Source organism: Acanthopagrus latus, chromosome 5 (assembly GCF_904848185.1).
Source record: "Acanthopagrus latus isolate v.2019 chromosome 5, fAcaLat1.1, whole genome shotgun sequence".
Lineage (NCBI taxonomy): Eukaryota > Metazoa > Chordata > Actinopteri > Spariformes > Sparidae > Acanthopagrus > Acanthopagrus latus.
This window is the reverse complement of record NC_051043.1, coordinates 22261236-22281589: the sequence shown is the minus strand read 5'-3', so window position 1 is coordinate 22281589 and position 20354 is coordinate 22261236. Positions and strand designations below refer to the sequence as shown.

The following is a 20354-nucleotide window of genomic DNA, read 5'->3' as shown; positions in this document are numbered from 1 at the left end:
CCCTGAGTGATTTCAGCCGAGGAAAGCGCTGCACATCGTCGGTGCCTCAGTTCACCCAATGAAGAGACTTTTTTCTGCTGCGCCTCTTGGCTCTGAACCTCATGAATATGAATATTATTTCATTGTTCTGCTGCCAGAGCAACCGTAGTCACATGTTCCCCGAGGCCCAGGACCTGGCGTGTTACTGTTTCATTTGTATGAAGTGTTAGCCACGGGCGTCTTGGCCCCATTTTACTCCCTGTGTACTTGAAAACAACCAACAGCCAACCAGCGCGAAATCAGTGGAGACTTTGGTGGGGAAAAAAAAAAATGTACTCAACTGTGTCTTTGTTGTTTTGCTAGGCGTTCTTCTCTGGTAAGCTGAAGGTTAGAGGGAACATCATGCTGAGTCAGAAGCTGGAGGTCATCCTGAAGGACCACGCCAGGCTTTGAGCTCCTCAGCCAACCAATCGGATGACTCCAGGAACTCAAGCGCCAACCAGCTCTCACCGCCTCTCTACTTTTCATGTCCCTGGTTGAGGTTGAATAGTCCTTTACAAAAGGAAAAGGAAATAATGCCGTCCCACCGTTCCCAACAGCTTTAACATTTAAAGCGACCATGGCAGACCGAGTAAATACCATTTCCCCTTAAAAAATTACAAAGCACAGTCTAACTGTGTGCTCATGTGCTGTCAGAATCATCGGAAAAACATTTTCACAATTGGAAAATTAAACATGAATGCCCACTCAAGTCAGAACAAAAAACCTGGAAAATTTTAATTTTGCAAGTTTTCCAAGTTGCCAAGTTGAAGTCATGAAACATGATGATGAAAGGAACTTTACCGAAGCACATGTATTGTGTAGTCATTGTATCGTTTCCTTTGCTCTCCTGTCACAGCACAAAGGAGAACGTGAAAGTAGAAGCGAGGTTGGATTCATCATGAGTTCTCCTTCACATCTTTCCTTGACCTCGCCATGTGTTCCGTCGCAGTTGAAGGAAATTTCTTTAGGTGAAAGAAAGTCATTTTTTCTTGACTATTCAGCCGCAAACCCTTCATGATTCATGTGTGTGTGTTCTTAATACGCTTTGCCTCTCAAAAGGAAATGCATGAAGAAAAATGACCCAGTGACATTTAGCACTACTTCATAATGAACGCCTGTAAATTAACTTTCTCTGTAATCATAAAATGTACAAATACTGTAAAGAAGAAAAGTACTTTTTTTTTTTTTTTGTCGTGTCTTCAGTTCCAGCAGTAAGTCAGTGTTACCTTCAGCTACTTGCGTGGGACCATCCTCGCTAAATGTGCACTTAACAAAATTGCCTTTAAAGATCCAAATGTGAAATGAATATCTTGCTTCTCATTAAATGTAGTCCAGCTTTACTCAAAGTCTGTTTTTATTCAATAAGATGTTGATCTACATTTGTAGAAGGAAAAAAAGTCTTCTACATGAACCAAAACTCTGCCCAACAACTGGTGAGAGTGACGGTAAACAGTAACTACACAAGTCTGAGGGCTCAGTCTGACTGGTGAGGTAGTTCAATATCATATCATGAAATCATGAATCAATGAATTATGACTTCAGAGTGTGATATTGTAATCTCAACAGAAGCTTCATGATATGTATAGTGATGTAGAGTTTTCTAGTTACAAGTGATTTACACTGAATTTGTATGTAATGATATATAACAGTTGCTCCTCTGGAAAAAAATAAACTAATTCAAACTAAAATCTTGTTTTCTGTATGTTGATACGTGATGCAGCTCACTCTCTGCCTCACAATGCGGCGTACCTATAACTCCACCCTCACCCTCTTTCTACTCTCATAGCAACATTTAGCGACTACATTGTAAGCATTGCAGAGCATTAAGCAGCTAAAGAGTCAGGACCTATGGAGACTAAATCGGAGCTAAAATCGACATGGAAATGGAAATCTGCCTCCAAATGAATAATTTTGTTTCATCGTGTAAAGCGGTTTGCTATAAAATTTACAACTTGTTCCTGCTGCTCCGAAGAGGCCCAAAAAACCCTGTTGTTGCAGGTTTAAACATCTTTTATGGAGTCTTTGACCACTAACAGCACTCCGGAGTAATGTCTTTATGAAAGAGTACCATGCAGCAGTGTGCCAAGGAAGGCATAGAAGAAGACTATTAGCAAGCAACCCAGAAGATGAAAGTATTGGGCTCTTCTCATGTCTCGGCTCTGCTCTGTCCTCCTGCTGTGATCCAGAAATCAATGTGACCTGAATTAAAAGTACATTCATAAGCCGTCACGAACAAAGAAAGAGTTCATAAAGTACATCAGTAGACTGACAAAACCCATCTTACATGCCCACCCTGGATCCTACAACAGCCAATGGCTGATCTTGTAGACAAGTGACCCATTTACATGCCAGCCTCCAGATGATTGATGGATCATGTAGCCAATGAGATTTCAAATCCAGCAATATAGTGTTTGCTCTTTGAATAGGCTGTTTTTCTACCGAACCTCTAGGAAAAAGAAACCGTGCCCGTGACTCTCAGGCAGGGGTGTTTTGAGATCATAAAATGGCTTTATTGCTTTTTTTTTTGCCAGGCACCTGAATATTTCCTGAGAAGATAAAGTGTTACGTCTTCATTTTCAGCAATATTGTTATTAGACTTGAAAGCTTGGAATGTGTTAAGACTGCATGATGTGGACGCATTGTGTTCTCCAGCTAACGGGGGCAGTTGCAGGTCATCTGCAGGCTCATTTTTGCATTAGGAGAAAATTAGGCGAGAAAAAATAAATAATTCTGTGTGTTCAGAATAATCTCTGACTTCTTCTGGCAGCTTCGGGGAAAAAAAAAAAAAAAAATCCGCTTATAACCCTTCAAAACCAGGCCTGTACTCCAAATGGTTCAACAACAGCTTTGAATTTACTTCAGGCTGGACTGGGATGGGCGTTCTAGGGTGATTATAAATAAACCTCCAGGAACGGTAACTTTATGGCTCCGTAAGTGTTTTGTTAGACCTCAAGGACACACAGGAGACCTACTGGTGGATATAAACATGACTTCTGTTTAAAATGTAAAGAAATGCAGTTTATTAGCTATGAAATGGAAATATTGTGACTAGAATTTACCAAAATATTATCTTTATACTACTTTTTACTTCTATGGACAGTTTAAATATTCCAACATGTGGCTGATAACGGGACATAATGACTAAATAGTATCTGACCCCATTTGTTGATAGTTTGCAGATATTTTTCCATTTTCAACACTACAAAAACATTTGCTCAGGTTAGATCATTGTTCTTTTTTATTACATCCGTACATTTTCTGTATATAATACATCGATTTACACAATATCTTCATTATAAAATTAGAATCATCTGATCAAATTCACATTTGCAAGAGTGAAGAAGGGGGGAAAAGTAAAAGTTAAATGTGATATTTGTTTTTTGTTTTTTTTTATTATGCAGAGGGAGCTTGATCAATCGTCTCACACCCCGACACACTGACGTCGTTAAACTGTTTGAGTCTTTTTGAAGGAAAATAAGCAGTCAGATGAATCTTTATTCAACAGTTTCTCTCTAGAAGTACACATAGTTTGGCTTTGATAAAAATTGTTTTATTCTCAAGTTACTGCAGGAGAACACATCATTTTCAGAACACACTGATGTGTGTGTGTGTGTGTGTGGGGGGGGAACAAACAAGAAAAAAAAGCAGTATGTTGTTCAAGCCCACATCAGGAAATGATAAAAGAAGTAAAAGGTAAACCAAAGAGTTAAAGAAAAACAAGCAGGAAATACAATCAGTCTATAATCCTAAATATGAACAGATTTCATAAATATACCTTTATTTGTACACTGATATTCTTCATAGAATGGCTTTACGTCGTCACCCACGGTTCTAACACTAGCAGTAATGATTACGCTGCTGTTTACGAGAAGCCTAGTCTATGGATCTATGTATATACATGACTGCAATAAATCTGCTTCATCTAAAAGGTTTTCCTCAGTTTGTCCTCCCTGAAAATCAAACTAATGTACACTTGTGTCCCTACAGCAGCACAACACAGAGTCTCTGGGTAGTTATCGTACTGGATTATACTCCTTCAGAATAAACGGTTACAGGACAAGCTGAACCTCTCACTTCTTTATGTGGAAGACGCATTATTTTACACACCAACCTAGATTATATTTACTGAAGGCCATGTGCTGCATTTTTGGATGATATATATAAAAAAAAAAAGCAAAAGCCAAGTCAAAAAAAAATCAAGATGACTACAAGGTAAACATTATCATTTATCATCAAGGAAGTTTTTTTTCTCAATCATGGTCCAAGTGGAGGATGAGCGTCTGGAGTCGAGGGAAAGAGAAGTGCATTTGTTATATTGGAATAAAAGACGTCCACAACAAAACAGGATGTTGATTAAAACTTGTTTAGCCGCTCCGCCTCGTCCCTCCTCTTCATTGTCAACAGCAAAGTTACCTGCTACATGTTCTCAAACTTTCCATCGAACGTTCCAAAAATAATCGGCACGCAGCCAGAAAAAGGTTTTACTTGTGGTGTCCCATAGCGACGAGGGACCTTTGTTAAATTAAAGCTACTTTGTGCAACAATGATCAATATTATCAGGATCAATATTACTGCAGTACTGAGCCAGGATGGCAGAAATAGTTTTCAGAGATTAAGGACACTTTAATAATCATAGTAATAATAATAATAATAATACCACCATTGGTTAAATCTAGTCTGGGATTATCACACACTACATATAATTCTTATTACCAAAGGCTTGGACCACTTTACTGCCGTCCAGCTAGTGTAGCTCTACGCATTGCACTACATATAATTTAGCTTAACTGTTTTTATGTGCAAATAGAGAAAGAGAAATGGCGCATTCAGGTAGTCCATGGAAAGAAAAAAAAACAAACAAAAAAACAAAACGAAAGAAAAACAAAAAGCAGCCCGTCTGTGAACTCGAGTCACAACTTGAAGAACGTTCCTATGTTTCAGGGGAATTTGTGGGAGAAGATGCTGGTTAGAAGACCGACATCACTCTCATCATCTGCCTTGTTCAATATGAACGGGTTAGCTTAGCATACGCAGAGTCAGAGGGAGCTGCTTAAACTCACTCATTAACACTTTATATTGTTTGTTTTCCGGATGGACTGATTAGCAGCAGATCCCAGAACTAGCATTTGTCCAGTTTAAAAGCGATAAGTTCATTCATTTTAAAATGCTTCTCTTCTGCTCTGATGACGCCGCCGCCTCTCTGCGATCTCACTCAGCGTGCCTCCTGCGATCTGATTGGTTACACGACACAAATAAGCCATCATCGCTGAATAATTACCAATCTAGTAAATGTAAATAAATCAAATAATAAGTGGAGTGGAAGAAAAAAGTAGAACATGATTATTGTACTCAATATGAATTTCCGAGAAAAATAAAAATCTTGAGTCAGAATTTAGATCAACAAGCGAGAGAATGTTACAATTATTTTATTTAATTTAGAGGTTCTTCACTCGAGTGTTTCCTTTCTCTGCTTCTTTATACTTTCACTCCACTACATTTATTTAACTTAACTAAGCTATTTTTCTTGACTTTGCTTGTGATCGGGCTGTCGGCTGGACGCTGAGTGGTGACTACAGAAGAAGAAAGAAAGCTGCATCAGAGTCAAAGTGGTGCATTTGGGCAGCAATTTATATTTATCGCCAATCTGACACCAAAAAAAAAAACAAACAAAAAAAAAAACAAATGCCAGTAACTGGAATTTTCTGAATACTGGCCCTGATAATCCGTCTTTCCTTAATTACCACTGACTTGTATCACTGTCGGCCCAGAGAAAGTGGTTCAGCTCGATCTCTAGTCAGTTTATTATGCACGACGGTCTCTGAGCTGAAGAGCCTCTGGCTGTAGCTCTACATGTAAGGGGACTGACATGTGAGGGATATCAATCCTCCCTGCCAGAAGCCAAATGTCACACTTCCTTAACATTTAAGATGCTTTTTATTCTTCACACTTTTATAAAATCAAAGTGTTTATTTCAAGTCAGGCTGGGAAAGGGCATCAGGCAAAAAAAAAAAAAAACCTGCCTAAAATGAATATAACGTGATATTAAACTGACATCCTGTAATTCTTTAAATGAGGTCTAATGGTGACAAACACGAGCTCGTCTGCTTTTTTATTTGTGTTCATAAATTAATATGGAGCACCAGAATGCGCCGTGAGTTCCTCGTGACTTGATATAATGTGCTTCGTATGATGTTCGTCGGCCTTTGCGTTGTGCAGAGCGGCTTCAACAGTGGCCGTCCACGTGACACACTGCACACAGTGTCCTGTTCTTTACCACCTCAACGCTCCAGCAGTGGTTCCAGAGGAGCTTCCACTGTCACAACCGCCTTTGTAAAGTTAAGAAAAGGTGATGCTGTATGAGAAGAACAATGCTGCACAGTCTCTTGTCGCTCCTGCTCCTTCTACAGCTTCACTTCCTGTGCAAAAACAAAACAAAACACACACCTGGAAACTCTCTCCACGTGCTGTTCAGTAGACACGGATAGCAATCCGTTTGTGTCTCCTTCTCAGTTTGATTGACTGTGCTGTCGGTTGTTACCCTGTGGCCATTTTAACTTCCACCACAGTTTAAAACACTGGTGGAGACTCCTGTATTTCAGTGCGTGTCTCACACAAATCACAGCAGATTTCCCGTTCATCGCCATCCTTGTGGCCTGTGCATCAGACGACACGCTCTCACTCAGTGAAAGTCTGTAAATCCTGTGAATAATCCCCCCTACATCTACACCGATGACATCATTTTTCTTTAAAAATGAACCCACAAGGAGCTTCTCTTCCGAGCGTTCCTGCAGCTGGCATCGATCATAAAAAGCACTTCACATTATTCATTAAATTGCTTTCAACACTTTTCTGTATGTCTCTATATGATGAACTTGACATCGTTCTTGAGGTTGCCGTGGTTGTTGTTGTTGTTGACAACACTGTAGCGGTTGGGGAGGAGTCTCATCTTCATGGTTCCGTCGGCGCCGCAGGAGAAGATGTGATTGGTCGGCCCCACCTCAATCTGCATGACGCCCGTGCCGAGGTTCCTGAACAGCGACTGGCGAGCGTGCTCGCTGGGGAAAGTGTAGAGTGGACACTGTGTGGCCAGACTCCAGACCTGCAGAGTTGGGGGGAGAAGGAGACGGTTAAATTGAATATTGAAAAATAAGATACTTTACATTTTTTCTTATCGTCAACAAATCGCACAAAAACATCACCAAAAAACTGTTCCAGCTAACAAGTGTTGTCCACACACTTAAAGCCTGAGAATATGTTTTATAGTTGTGTAGCTTTACAAGTGTAGCAGAGAACGTCCAACTGCAGGAGGAGGAGATGGAGGATGTCAGAAATTCACACGAGCTTCGTGGAGGTTGTTAACTGGCGGTGAGAGGTGGAAGGGGAAGGAGAAGGTCGGACTTGAGCTGTGACCAAAACTGATCAGAAAGGAGAGAGAGGGCCAGCCAGTGTGGTGTAACACCGGTCTCTATTCTCGTGGGTCGTGTATTTCAAGACAATCAGTACAATTTCACTTCTTCTCTGACAGTATGAAACTTTTAAACCTCCTGGATCATCATTATGAATTCTGAGGCGCAGGAACAAGCTCGGGTTTTCTGATGTTAAAAACAGAAATGCAAGCCTAACAATTAGTAACATAAGTAAATCAACATCTGGTGTTTCTATTATTTTACAAACAGCACTTTGTTGGAAAGTGACCTTTTAGAAGATGATATTTACAGATTTCGGAAGAGGTATAATGTATGATTTGAGCCCACATACACATTTCTGCTGCTTTAAATACTTGCTGCTACACATCCACAGTTTTAAATAGCGGCCATAAAAATTGAAACTCTATATCACGACCTGTTTTCAAAGGTTTACATCTTCAGGAGCCGATAGGGGCCGTGCTGAGCTCTGTGCATTATTTGACTGGTGCTCCCAGCCGGGGAGCTTTATTATTTGATATGGTTTTTTCATAGACGGAAGTCTCTACATATTAGCTAATCTCCCACATCCATGGACTCTCATTAAACACTTTAAAAGCTCATATATTTGCAGCACACCCATGTAAAATTTTCAATCAGCCTCTATAATGACTTCAGATGAGTAGCATCACACATGGCTTTGAAAGGTTTTTTTTTTTTTTATGTGTGTGCAATCATCCAGAATGAAAGTCATTTGAATTTCAAGAAGATGTGGCACTGCACCATTTGTGGTACGTCTGAGTGACGCAGCGGCTTCATCCTTGGCACAGCTCGCACAGCTGTCACTCCAACATATTCAAGTCTACAAGATGAAAGGCCTGCTGTCTCTGGAAATATACGAGCTGAAGAGGGTCACGTCTCCAGCCTGCTCAGTCAAAACACAAACGCTTTCCCTTCTTCCCATGTCACTTTAGTCTGCATTGTTCCGGCTGTTGTCCTGAGCAGGTGGTTCTTAAGAAGTGTGACAGTGGATTTATTTGACTTATATGGTGCTAATCGTCTTATTGTTGATGTGGAGGAGAGACATTCACACCCGGGGGGGTTTAACACCCCGCAGGACTGTCATCCACCGGTCAGCTGTAAGCAGGAAGTCTACATGGTTTTCATAATGCAAATTTTTAGATTTACTGTCCCCAGTTCTCAAAATAATGACTTTTTTTTCTCAAAAAGAGAAAACCATGTGGTTTCTAAAAACACTAATAAAATATTCATACATTCCTCTGTCTTGAATATACTTCTGAAAATGTCATGTATAATTAATAGAAAGTTATCTAATGATGATGATGAAAGTGAACTCCGTCATAAATACCCTGATGTTGCCCTCTGATGATCCACTGATGAAGCAGTCCTCGGTCGGATCGACAGCCAGTGCTTTGAGCGAGGAGTCGTGGGCCTGGAAGCTCTGGCGCTGGTGCCTGTGGGGAAGCTCCAAGATGCTGATCCAGCCCTTCCTCCCGCCTGTGATAAGCAGCTGCTGCCTGGGGGCCATCGCGAGCACGGTAGCTCCGGACTCGTGGCAGCAGAAGGCTGGAGACACGAGAGAGACGTTGGGGAAGGATGGAATATCGATGGGTACATTAGAAAGAATGAATCGACAGAAGCGTTAAAGACGGAAATAAAACAGAAGGACAGAGAGGAGAGTGAGTAATACCGAAGGCTTCATTTGGCATTACTGATAACTAATTCTCAAAACATCAATTAATCATTTGGTGGGTAAAAACGTTTACGATTATAGAAGATGAAGAAAAACAGCAAATATTGGAATGGAATGGAAACAGACTTTTGCTTAAAAACAGAGATGCAAAAATTAGCAGATTAATCCATTAGAGAATGTGTCAAACGTTAGCTGGTTTCAGCTTCTTCACTGTGAGGATTTATTGCTTTTCTTTGTCATTTGTGATAGTAAACGAAGAGTGTTTGGGCTTTGAACTGTTGATTGGAGAAAAGAAGCAATTTCAATTTGACTGTAATCGTGCAAATAACCAATGATGAAAACAATCGATAGTTGCAGCCCTGCTGTAATATAACTAGAGATTTCACTTCATCTGAAAAGAAGTTCTTGTATTGTGCTAAGTCTTACTGTGTACAAGGCTGTTCGCAGGAGTCACCAGAGTGTCCCACAGACACACGTTCCTGTGGAGTCAAAAATCACCAAATTACTATTCTGACACTTTGATCAAAAAATGTGTCATTATCTCTGCTTCAGATTTTGATTAGAAGTTCTGAAACAGAACTCATTTGAGGAGACTGGAGAGTCTCTCGCACCTGTTGTCTGTTGAAAGCCCCGCAGTGGCGATGAGGGACGAGGAGCCCACAAAGACAAAGTCGTGAGCTGTCTTGTTGTGGCACTGCAAAGTCTGGCACAGAGAAACAGAGGAGACGGTTAGTGATGGTGACAGTAACAGAGACACAGGAGAAGAGTAAACAAAAAACGAGGATGACAGGAAGAGGGCGCGACGACACCAAGCAAAGTCTAGACAGACAAAACTTAAAACAAACCTGTGGCCCCCTGAGTTTCTTACCAGATATGGTTTGGGTGCGTTCCCGCTCGTGTTGGTCTGCCAGAGGCTCAAACCTCCATCGGAGTCTACGATACCGAACTACAGAAAACATTCAGAGAGTAGTTATCAGACGCTGCTCAGAATAGAATTACCCTTCATTTTCCATAGACTGACAAAAACATATCGTCAGGTGCTCCTCCTGTGTTTGCACACCCCAGCTCCCCACAGGAGATCTAGATATTGCTCAAATTATCTTCCGCAACATGTCACCAGTCCCATCGAGTCCAAACACCACTTACATAACGGAAATCAACTGCTCTGCATGTCTGCTCTGTCCAATTCTTTTTAAAAAAGCATATTTCACTCTTTTGGCCAGTACAGGCAGATAAGATAGCACTGGCACAGGAGAGGCGCCATCTGAGAAAATTATTAGCTCGAGGCGAGTGCCCGAGTTCAGAGCGGTTGAATCACTCAGCTGAAGAACAATATGTGCTGAAGCCAAACTCCCCACTGTGGTTCGTGCCTGAATGGCAAAGTGATGAGAGGAAGTGTGAAAATGTTGCTCAATCTGACAGGCTTCGTCACTGTCCATGTTAACGTGCACAAAATATTGTTTGATATTACTGAAGAGGACAATATCCTGACAAAGCTGTCTGCACGGCTGATGAAACTGAATATTCCACCAATATTCTTGTTTACAAGAAGCCACGCATACTCCCATTAAAGAACACAGCCTCTCTTTGTGCGAGCGGTGGGGTACAAGCTGGACAGGTCGCAAGTTCTTCACTGCGCTGACATATAGCACACTCACACCTACAGGATGATTTACAGTCACCAATTAACGGGCATGTCTTTGGACTGAGGGAGGACTCTAGACAGAGAGGCCCCCAGCTGGGAATCCAACCGAGGACCTTGTTGCTGTGAGGCAACAGTGTCAACCACTGAAAATAATAGCGTGCATGTAAACATACTCAATGCAGCATTGTTTGATGTCTGTATAGCGTCAGTAAACTGTTCAAAGTGAGGATGAGTGTGATTTTGTAACCTTGTTCCCCTGGTGGTTGAATCGTATCCTGGTGACTCTGGAGTTGCCAGGACTTCTGAAGCAGATGATCTGCTGAGAGTGACCCCACTCGAACATCCTCACGCTACCATCCTGAGCTCCTGTCAGGTCTGAGAAACAATAACAAAGAAAAAAAAAAGAAAAAAGAGTTTGGTTCATTTTCCAGTGCACCTCGATGAGCATTCAGCTCCCAACATGTTGGTTTGGCACTTCATTGTTCCCCAGATCACTTATTTTATAATTGATGAGAGAAACGGTTTATTACACACACACACACACACACACACACACACACACCTTGAACAGCCGTTCTTGCGTCCTGTTGGGAATTAATCCTGCCCAACACCTCACATCTAAAACCCTATTGTGTGGTTTGACTGGAAAACACGAGGTCCTAACAAGCAGGGCTCGTTCAGCCTTCTCTAAACATGAGAAATATCTCTGGATAACAAATTTAAGATGCGGACCCCCCTCTAAACTACTGACAGATCTGAGTAGTACTTACAGTAAGGCAGCGTGGGATGAGAGGTCATTCTTCTCACATTGTTGATGTTTCTCTTGATCATCTGGGAGAAGACGAGTGAAGATGAGAGGCCAACATGAGTAACAATACAGAACTTTGTTATGGCTCAATGGAATTCTTTAGAAGATTGACACGCACACTGCTATCTATAGTAATATGTTGCAATACTAACACAGTATTCTGAAGTCTCTTACACACATAGAATATATTCATTGCTGGCTTATTCAATTGCTAAAGTCATGGCGAAGGATGTTAATGATTAATCATATTTTGCCATTAAGAATTAAACAGATAAAATATGTTTTATGTCAGAGATCGGAACAACTGCATCAAAAAAATGTAATAGCGACAGATGGATCACTGCATCTATAATATATTCTATAATAATCTATAATGAAGTCATTATTCAGTTTATTATTCAAGTAACTTGGTGTTTATACTTTTTATCAATATATTATTATTGATTAAAAAATAATCTATTGTTAAGGGAGCCGACTATAGGCTAAAGAAATTGCTTTAATTCTGTTTTGTTTATTCTGTCAATGTAAATAATACATCTTCATTCAGACATTAGAGCACTGCTGAATTTTGTTTTACTAGTTTTAGGTGAGTTCTCAGCCAGCTTTTGAACCTACTGAAGACTTTTATGACCATCATGAAGGGTGAAGGGAAAAAAACAACAACATTGTTTTGTGTCAATAATTGGACATTTAAAACCCAGTCATGACACTATGTTTGCCTGAACCAGCTCTGTAAGGCCCCTGCCTGCACGTTCTTAAAAATTAAATATTGGAGGCTGATAGGTAAAGGCATAAAAGATGTACATCATATTTACTTTCAAAGCTTCTTGAGTTTTGGTGAGGATTGCTGAGCGTGAGCAAAGATAAGTAAATGTATCTGTTTATTTTAATTATGGATCATGCTTTGTTTTAACAGTAGGAAGTAGACAGAGAGAAAAAATAAATCATGTATAGAAATTGAAAATGCTGATGCATAAAAATGCATCGATGACTGTTTTATAAACCCCATCATAGTGTTGTGAGGTTCCTTGAGATTCCGTCTCCTACCATCAGCTGCATGACGGATGCCTGACCCTGTTCAGAGTCAATCCACTGATAAACTCTCTCATCAGCTTTCTCATTAATTATGGAACTCTTTTGCATATTTTATAACGTCAGACTTTGCATAAGCATAAAAACGACAAGACATTACATATGGACTCTTATTTAAGTCCCATTTTCTCACATGCTGTTTCAAGCTTCTTGTGGATATTAATAATCTTGTTCTCGTACGTGATTGAGTGCACATGTTGGGGTGAGCATTGCACAGTTAACTGGCTGGGTTCAGGTTTAAGACAGGAGGTAAACGAGGTCTGATTATCTTTTTGTGGTTTTGACCACAAAAGTGACAATTTCCCCCACAATCAAAAACACAAATGTTTCCTCTCACCTGTATTGCTATTTAAACTTTGTTTTGGAACTAGATGGCACTGGTTTGTGGTGCTCAATGTACCAGAAACATACATTTGAAAACCTCAACAGCAAAGTCTCTTTCCAGAAATCACGACAAGATAATCGTGTTTTTTGCAGGAACTTTTTTCATTCTAACAAACAGCAGTGACCAATTGTATCACCAGGTGGAAGGAACTGTGTATCAACTCCTGGATGAGCGACTCGGGATGTAAACATTAGTGGCGTCCTCCTCTGCTGAGCTGTAATGTAATGTTATCGTCTAGTTCCATTATAATCAAGATAAAGCAGACAACTCTACGGCCGATTTCTCCAAAACTCTGCAACTCACACCCGAACAAGCACTACAAGCAGGAGGGGAAATCATTTTTCAGATTTTGGGGTGAACTTTTGCCAAAGGCACATAATGAATTTAAGTCACAGCATGGTGGTCAACATTTAGCATAAATTGTCTTAATATTCTGTTGTTCATTTGGTGCTTACTGTCCAGGTGGCTGGAGAGGCGGACATTAACAGCCATGTCTCCCAATGATTTTATTCATTATTGTCTCTGAATGTATTCTGCTCCAACCTTGAACACACTGGCCGGTAAAATAATTACGATGCAGAGTGGCTCTGCATATCGAGAGCAACAAGCGAGCTGGTTAATATCAACAAACATGACTCACAATTACTCGCTTCAAAGACACTGCAACCACCAGAATTATATCAGTCACCATCCCCGTCGCTAACGCCAAGTTTCTCAACTTAGTAAAACAGCTTTCACAGATCTTTCCTTTAAAAAAGCGTTAAAAAATGACTGAGGTTTGGGCTCCGTGTCACATATGATGTAGTACTCAGCAACATCTTTGTTCCTTTGTAAGTCAATGAGGGAGATCATTGTTCACAACAGGCAAACTGAACCCACATAAAGATGAATTATTTATCTAAATCACATCAATCACGAGGGTTTTGCTATGAGTATGAAAAAGGACGGATCCAGAGCAATAGCCAACATCGATCAAGTCCAGAGACTAAACATTTAGTGATCTTCACTGTGTGGAGTGTGGAAGCTTAAGAGACCACCCTGATGATTTTTGAGGTGTAGTTCAAATATAAACTGAGCTGACTTGGTAATGCAGCTGACCACAATTATCCAAAGTGTTTGTATTTCCAAACTGAAACACAGCATCTTACTGACATAAAGTAACTAGCCAGCTACAGTTTTTGACTAAATTTGCTTAATTTGCTTAATCTGCACCCTTGGTATTAAATATGTTGCAGAATGACTCGAAACTCAAGGACCAAATCTCAATAAATGCTTTTAAATAAAAAATGTAAGAACAAAAGCCTGAATCCTTAAGAGGTCAGTGTTCTTAATTTACTTGGATACACAAATGACACCCAGAAATTAGCATTTTAAAATGCCACTTCCATTTGCTTTGTGTCCTTTTATGATTTTATCTCAACTAGATTATTTGTTTTCGTGCTGCTGAGTGCCTCCCCTAACAAAGAGATTCTTAATCTCAAATTCTTTCTTGCAGCGTCTCATCGACCAGAAAGCAACTAAACAAATGTTTGACTGAACCTCAACCATAACACGGCATCCATACAGAGTTAGAAGTAAAAACATGTGAAAAAAAAGTTTACTATGCTTAAATATTTTGTTATAAGACAGTTGTGTTAGCTGATATGCAAAGATTGGGTGTAAATATTAAAGCGTTATTAGAACACCTTTACTTGCTCTAACATCTGAGACTCTAATTCTTTTGAATATTATGATTAATGGTCCAAAGCAAGTTTTTCTGACTCCATACATGTGTCTACAAACTGTGCCAGGATTAAATGAAGCAAAAGAAAAAGCTTGAAAAAAAAGAGAGATCCAATTGCTCAACCATTGCTTGATATATAAAATGTCAGGAACATAGAAAAAAAAGGTTAATTACCTTGCTAAACCCCAGAGTGACATCTTAAAAATGTTGTCTTTTTTTTCACACCAACAGTGTGAATACAAAGATATTCAGCTACCCGTAATATAAAGACAATGAGAGGCGGCAAATACTCACAATTGGTGAGCAGCAACTAGGGAATATCCTTCCTTTTTCTTCGAAAAATGACTTCAATAAAATGGACCCTATTAGTATGCTAGCTCACAACCCACCTAGAGTTTAGCTCCCAGGGTGCAAAGTCATTTTCTTGGGAGAACGGCTGTCACCCATGTAAAGTATTAGCAATTTGCAGTTAATGGCCGAAAACATGCAAAACAACTCGTGTGGCCATTTAATCAAAGACGGAGGAGTAGAACAAATTGCTCATGTAGTATCATTACATACAAATTGAGGTCTCACCACAGATGCGCCCCGGCCTGTCTGCACTCCCCCCAGCCAGGGCATGTTGATAGGTGTGCCGGGGCTGCTGTGAGTGTATGGTGTGCTGCCGTGAATGGCGGCAAAGTCATCGCGTGCGTGGACCACCAGGAAGTCATCACCACCGACACTACACAGACAGAGTCATAATGAGGTGCTGTATATTCTCACGAGAATAATAACATGAAGACAAAATTGTGCTTTGTAAGATATCAGTACTTTGTGTGCATATATAGAGACGGCTATAAGAGTATGCACAACAATAATAACAATGTATACTTTCAGCAAAAAACCCTGTTCTGACATGATAAAAAAATATCATTGAACATAGCAGCCGTAAATAAATAATAAAACACAAATGTAGATTGTGCTTCCCACCTAAACACAGACACACAATGCAGAAGCTTACTTAATACGACACCTACACGACTTCTACTGTTACTGAACCAATCACGTTATCTGACGCCCACACTCAATTTAATTCTCTTGGTACGAGGGTGAAAAGGTGAAGTAATGTTACACTAAAAGCTGACAGCCGCTGACCTAAACAAGTACAGTATGCAAACACACAAACGCATTACTCTCCTACCCTTTGGTTTCAGCCTCATCGTCATCGATCCATGTCAAGATCTGTGTGGCCAAGATGGATGACACATCCAACTCCTGAATGTCATGGGTGGAGGCCATGACTAAACAATTACGATTTGCCTGTGAGACAGAGAGACGTAGGAAATGGAGAAAGAGAGAGGCGGGTGACAGCGAGGAGAAGGGAAAGACATAGGTTGAGGGTTAAATGTATGTGAAGGTCCATATGAGTGAGACAAAGACTTTTCCAAACTCTATTCGGCCCTTTAAACAACTTCTTCAAGCAAGAGGATCACAGTAAAAGACAACAAGGGCTCAACAACAAAGGGGTGAGGATATGGGTTGTGCCACTGGGCAAAACAATAAATACATTTGAATTGTAGGCTTTGAATTTAAGCAAAGTGAAGCAAAGCCATGAGTTAAAATTCAGGTTTGAATCCAACTTTTTTCTTCTGATAGGTAGCACATTTGTTTTACTCTACAACATTCTCACCATGCACAGCTGGGCTAAAACCACACAGACACTGACATATTGTCACTGACATACTGCAGTTTGGTGCTGGGTTGTTGGTATACGGTAGATTTATCACAGCTTCTTCACTTAAATCAGCTGCCTGCTGCAGCCCGAAAAAAGATGCAGTTTTCCGATTCAAGTATGGTTTGGAAATATTTCCAGGCTATATTGTGATACATCTTACATCTATACACATCTATATACATCTATATCTTGATATTTTTCTTGACTTGGCAACAATCAACAATCAAATATCACAATATATTTTATCTATTTATTTGTATTTTTTATAAATAGTCATCAGAAATGTTGATATATTGACAAAGTGGGTAAATGCAAGAAAAAGAACAGCTAGAACAGTCTAGTAAGTTCTGAAAAATAAATCACTACTGTGATGCAGCCTTTAAAACAGGAAAAGACAACACTAATGCCAGGTCTCTTACAATAATGATATAATACCGTTTTATTGCCAAGGCCTAAATTAGATGTTGTTACATGTTTTTCAGTGACATCTGCGTAAAATAGCTGTACCTTGTTGATGGCGAAGGCTGTGATAATGTCAGATTCCTTGTGGATGATGCGTGCCTTTCCTCCGGGGCTGCCCAGATCTGACTCAGTCTGCACAGAGAAACCGACACACACACATAAACACAAAAATCACCACCATGGAAATTCAATCATTACAGTAGAAACATGGGTTAACATCACTGCAGACTAGTAACAGCCACAACTTCAGATAAATTCCCCTTCACGCTACAGAACCAATGACCTGAAGAGATCAATGAGACTGGTTGATAAATGGATTGTCAAAGTATTTGCAGTAGAAGATAACAGAGCTGATGTTACAACAAGCCTACACTTTGTGTTTCTGTCAGGGTTAGGAAAGGACATGTGAGGTGCATCAAGCCACACAGTTAACCACAGCCACATACTTAACTGGGTTAGGGCTGTCAGACAGCACAAGAACCCTTGAGCACTGAGCACAAGCACACACTGTACCATAGAGGTCCTATGGGATGTATGCAGAGTAGGCTATGCTTTGGCTCTGCATATTGTATACAAGTTTTGATGCTGAAGATACTCACAGGCATCCTTTGAGCGCAAGACTGAATTAAAGTCTTTATTGCATTTATTCAAGAGGAAAAGACCATGTCTTTTTCTGTCAGATGGAATAAAGTAAAACTTGACTTGCAGAAATCTAAATGTGGTGGTTTGCCATTTTCGCCAAGCACATAATCCCAGTGGAACACAGATTCACTGCGACAGTGTTGGGCCCATTAATCAGAAGCTATTCAGCTTCATAGCTCGTCCTCTGAGAGACTGGGTTAATTAACACTGAGCCAAATGGAGTAGCTACAAATGTGGCAGCTTGCGCAGTGAGAGCCAGCAGATTAGAAAACCTCAGTGTACAGTGCAATTTAACATTTATGCTTCATATTCACATGAATATTTAGACAGCAAAATGTAAGATTAATATCAAACACTGACAGGAACATACAGAGTTCAGGGCCCAGAAAACACACAATTACACATAATTTTAAGGTTTCTTAGATTATCTGTCAGGCAGCATTAACTATTCCACATGATGTGCATGTTCCCGTATCTAATAAACGGTACAGTGTGTACCGCCCACACTACAGTATGGTATGGTGATGTACAGAATGTTTCATAAGGTTTCCTAACATCTGTACAGACTACAAGATTATTTATTAATTCATCCTGACGACTCTTAAGTGTTGTTAATAATTGAAACATCACATACATTGTGCAACAAAAACTCTGATAAAATGATACGTACTACAAAGCAACTCGTTTTCATACAGTTTTCAAACCACAGTCCTTTTGTGAATTGTGACCAAATAACCTAATTTTCTGAGAGATGTTTTTAAATCACATATAACAAAAATAGATAAACAACATTGTTTTATTTATAAAACATAACATTTTTAGGGATTATAATCTCCCAGACCCTCTCACATATAAAACTGGGAATTATCAGTGCTAGTACCTTTATTCTTAGTGAATATATAAAAAATACTAACCCAAAACAAGAACTTTTTTAGAATAATATTGGAAATGTATTCTGAAATCAGGCAGTATTAAATCAATGATATATCTCTAAATAAATCATACTGGCTCTTCACAAAGTTCGGTCAGTAATTCAGATTCGTTAGACAGCCCATCCCCCATCCCAGCACCACGAGTCACAATTGATCTGAAGCAGCAGTACCTGATGGTTTCCTGTCTCCTCCATCCCTGAACATTTCATATTGTCAGTCTGGTCCTCACCCGACTTTAATGATTGGGGAAGCAGCACAGGGTAGTCAAACACACACGCACAAATCACACACAACATACAACAACAACAACAACAACAACCGGTGATGAACCATGCAGTCAAAGACAGAATTATTGTGCTGTTAATCAAACAGGGTGTAATTATTTGAATAAAAATTACAGCATCAACATGCAACTGGAGGCAGTAATAACACATGTGGTTGACATGCAGAACAAAAAAAGCACAGTCGCGCCAACAGGCATATGAAAGCAATAATGATGCAGTTTGCCCGGGGGTAATTAGAGAGACATGTCATGGATTTTATCATAACAAAATAGTTAATGTGTTATTTATTACACAATGTGCCCGCTGTGCAACATGGAGACAGTTCATGCAGTGGGTTGGCATGTTGTAAACACAGTATACCTCATTCGGGTCCCGTTTCTTGGTAAAGATGTGTCGAATGAAGGTCTCCTGCACTTCTTCCTGTTTCACCAGAAACTGCCACAGACGCTTCACTGGCAGTGCTGAGGAGTGGCTAGTCCTGAAACAAACAGAACACCTCCTGCATCTTAACACTAATGCTCATTAAATCAGCTGTATCAGTTCACTGAAGCACGACAAAATGCGTTAGAAAATATTATTTCTGACTTGGGCCATTGGTGCTGATCTAAAAAAACTCCACATATCTGGTGCTTAAGGCGAAACACAAACACACATAACTGTCGTTCCTCCAAGAACAGTAAATCCCTACAGTGTGTGCTGTATGAGACGTGGAAATCCACAGGGGTCACATCTGCTGAAGGCTAAAACTTCTTGAGGAACAGCTTCGAAATATGTTTTATTAGCATGGATGTGTTTTACAGATATATTTGTTGCTGAAGGCAAACTGTAACCAACTGAACAGCGTCGTGTTAACATTAATTCAAGATGTTAAGGCTGAAGGGTGTATCTTGAAGTGACTTTATAAAGGTTTTTTTTTTTTTGTCTGTGCAAAAACATACATACATACACATGTATATATATACAGTTATCCTTTATTTAACCCATTTAAGACTGCTGTAAGCGTTGTTTTAGCTTTGTCCCATCTGTTTTGCAAAAAAGCAATCCCCACCCTCCTCTCTATGTCACCAAACTGACTCCTGCATGACTCCTTGCATATGGATAAAAACGGAGCCTTCTGTCTGTGCTTTTCGTCTGTATTTCTGCTTCTTACATGAAAGCTTACAATTTGGCACAACAGAGCAGTACCTCCGGTAGTTGTGGAGGGCAGTATGGCAGGGTAGACAATAGTTCAAGCAAGACGCAACTACAGGACAAGATGAACAAGTTTAAGGTTTTCAGTTGGTGAGTATCTGTATCATGTTACTTCACCCGGACGCAGAGACTAACAGCTACTACGGAACAGCTGGGAGGAGATCACATAGGAATTAAATGTGAATTGAATGGTGGTAAAGGAAAAGTGGAGGTTTGTGCAAGACCTCTGAGGGGCAGCGCCCTCCAGAAGTTGTATTACCTAACATCCATACCAGTGTAAAGGAAGCATGGCAGAATGTGGGCAGTGACAGCTATATTGCTTGAAACAGACGATT

General features: G+C 40.1%; 2 protein-coding genes across 4 annotated transcripts in view; one reads left to right on the top strand and one right to left on the bottom strand.

The window, feature by feature from the left end:
- Positions 1-1709, top strand: part of hsd17b4 (hydroxysteroid (17-beta) dehydrogenase 4) — a 30446-nt gene extending 28737 nt beyond the window's left edge. For both annotated transcript variants that reach the window (XM_037097564.1, XM_037097563.1), the window contains exon 25: positions 343-1709. In XM_037097564.1, coding sequence (XP_036953459.1) covers positions 343-432 — 90 coding nt within the window. In that variant the 3' untranslated portion in view covers positions 433-1709. The remainder of the gene's footprint in view (positions 1-342) is intronic.
- Positions 1710-3414: 1705 nt separating this feature from the next.
- The window catches only part of LOC119019151 (dmX-like protein 1), a 56273-nt gene continuing 39333 nt past the window's right edge, over positions 3415-20354 (bottom strand). Inside the window, exons 40-51 of one of the 2 annotated variants that reach the window (XM_037097475.1) lie at positions 19189-19306; positions 18715-18777; positions 17016-17102; positions 15975-16093; positions 15368-15515; positions 11554-11614; positions 11031-11158; positions 10007-10084; positions 9750-9841; positions 9565-9617; positions 8794-9011; positions 3415-7120 (exon numbers count right to left, since the gene is read on the bottom strand). In XM_037097475.1, the coding sequence (XP_036953370.1) occupies positions 6881-7120; positions 8794-9011; positions 9565-9617; positions 9750-9841; positions 10007-10084; positions 11031-11158; positions 11554-11614; positions 15368-15515; positions 15975-16093; positions 17016-17102; positions 18715-18777; positions 19189-19306 (1405 nt within the window). In that variant the 3' untranslated portion in view covers positions 3415-6880. The remainder of the gene's footprint in view (positions 7121-8793; positions 9012-9564; positions 9618-9749; positions 9842-10006; positions 10085-11030; positions 11159-11553; positions 11615-15367; positions 15516-15974; positions 16094-17015; positions 17103-18714; positions 18778-19188; positions 19307-20354) is intronic. The other variant, XM_037097476.1, reaches the window with a different exon arrangement.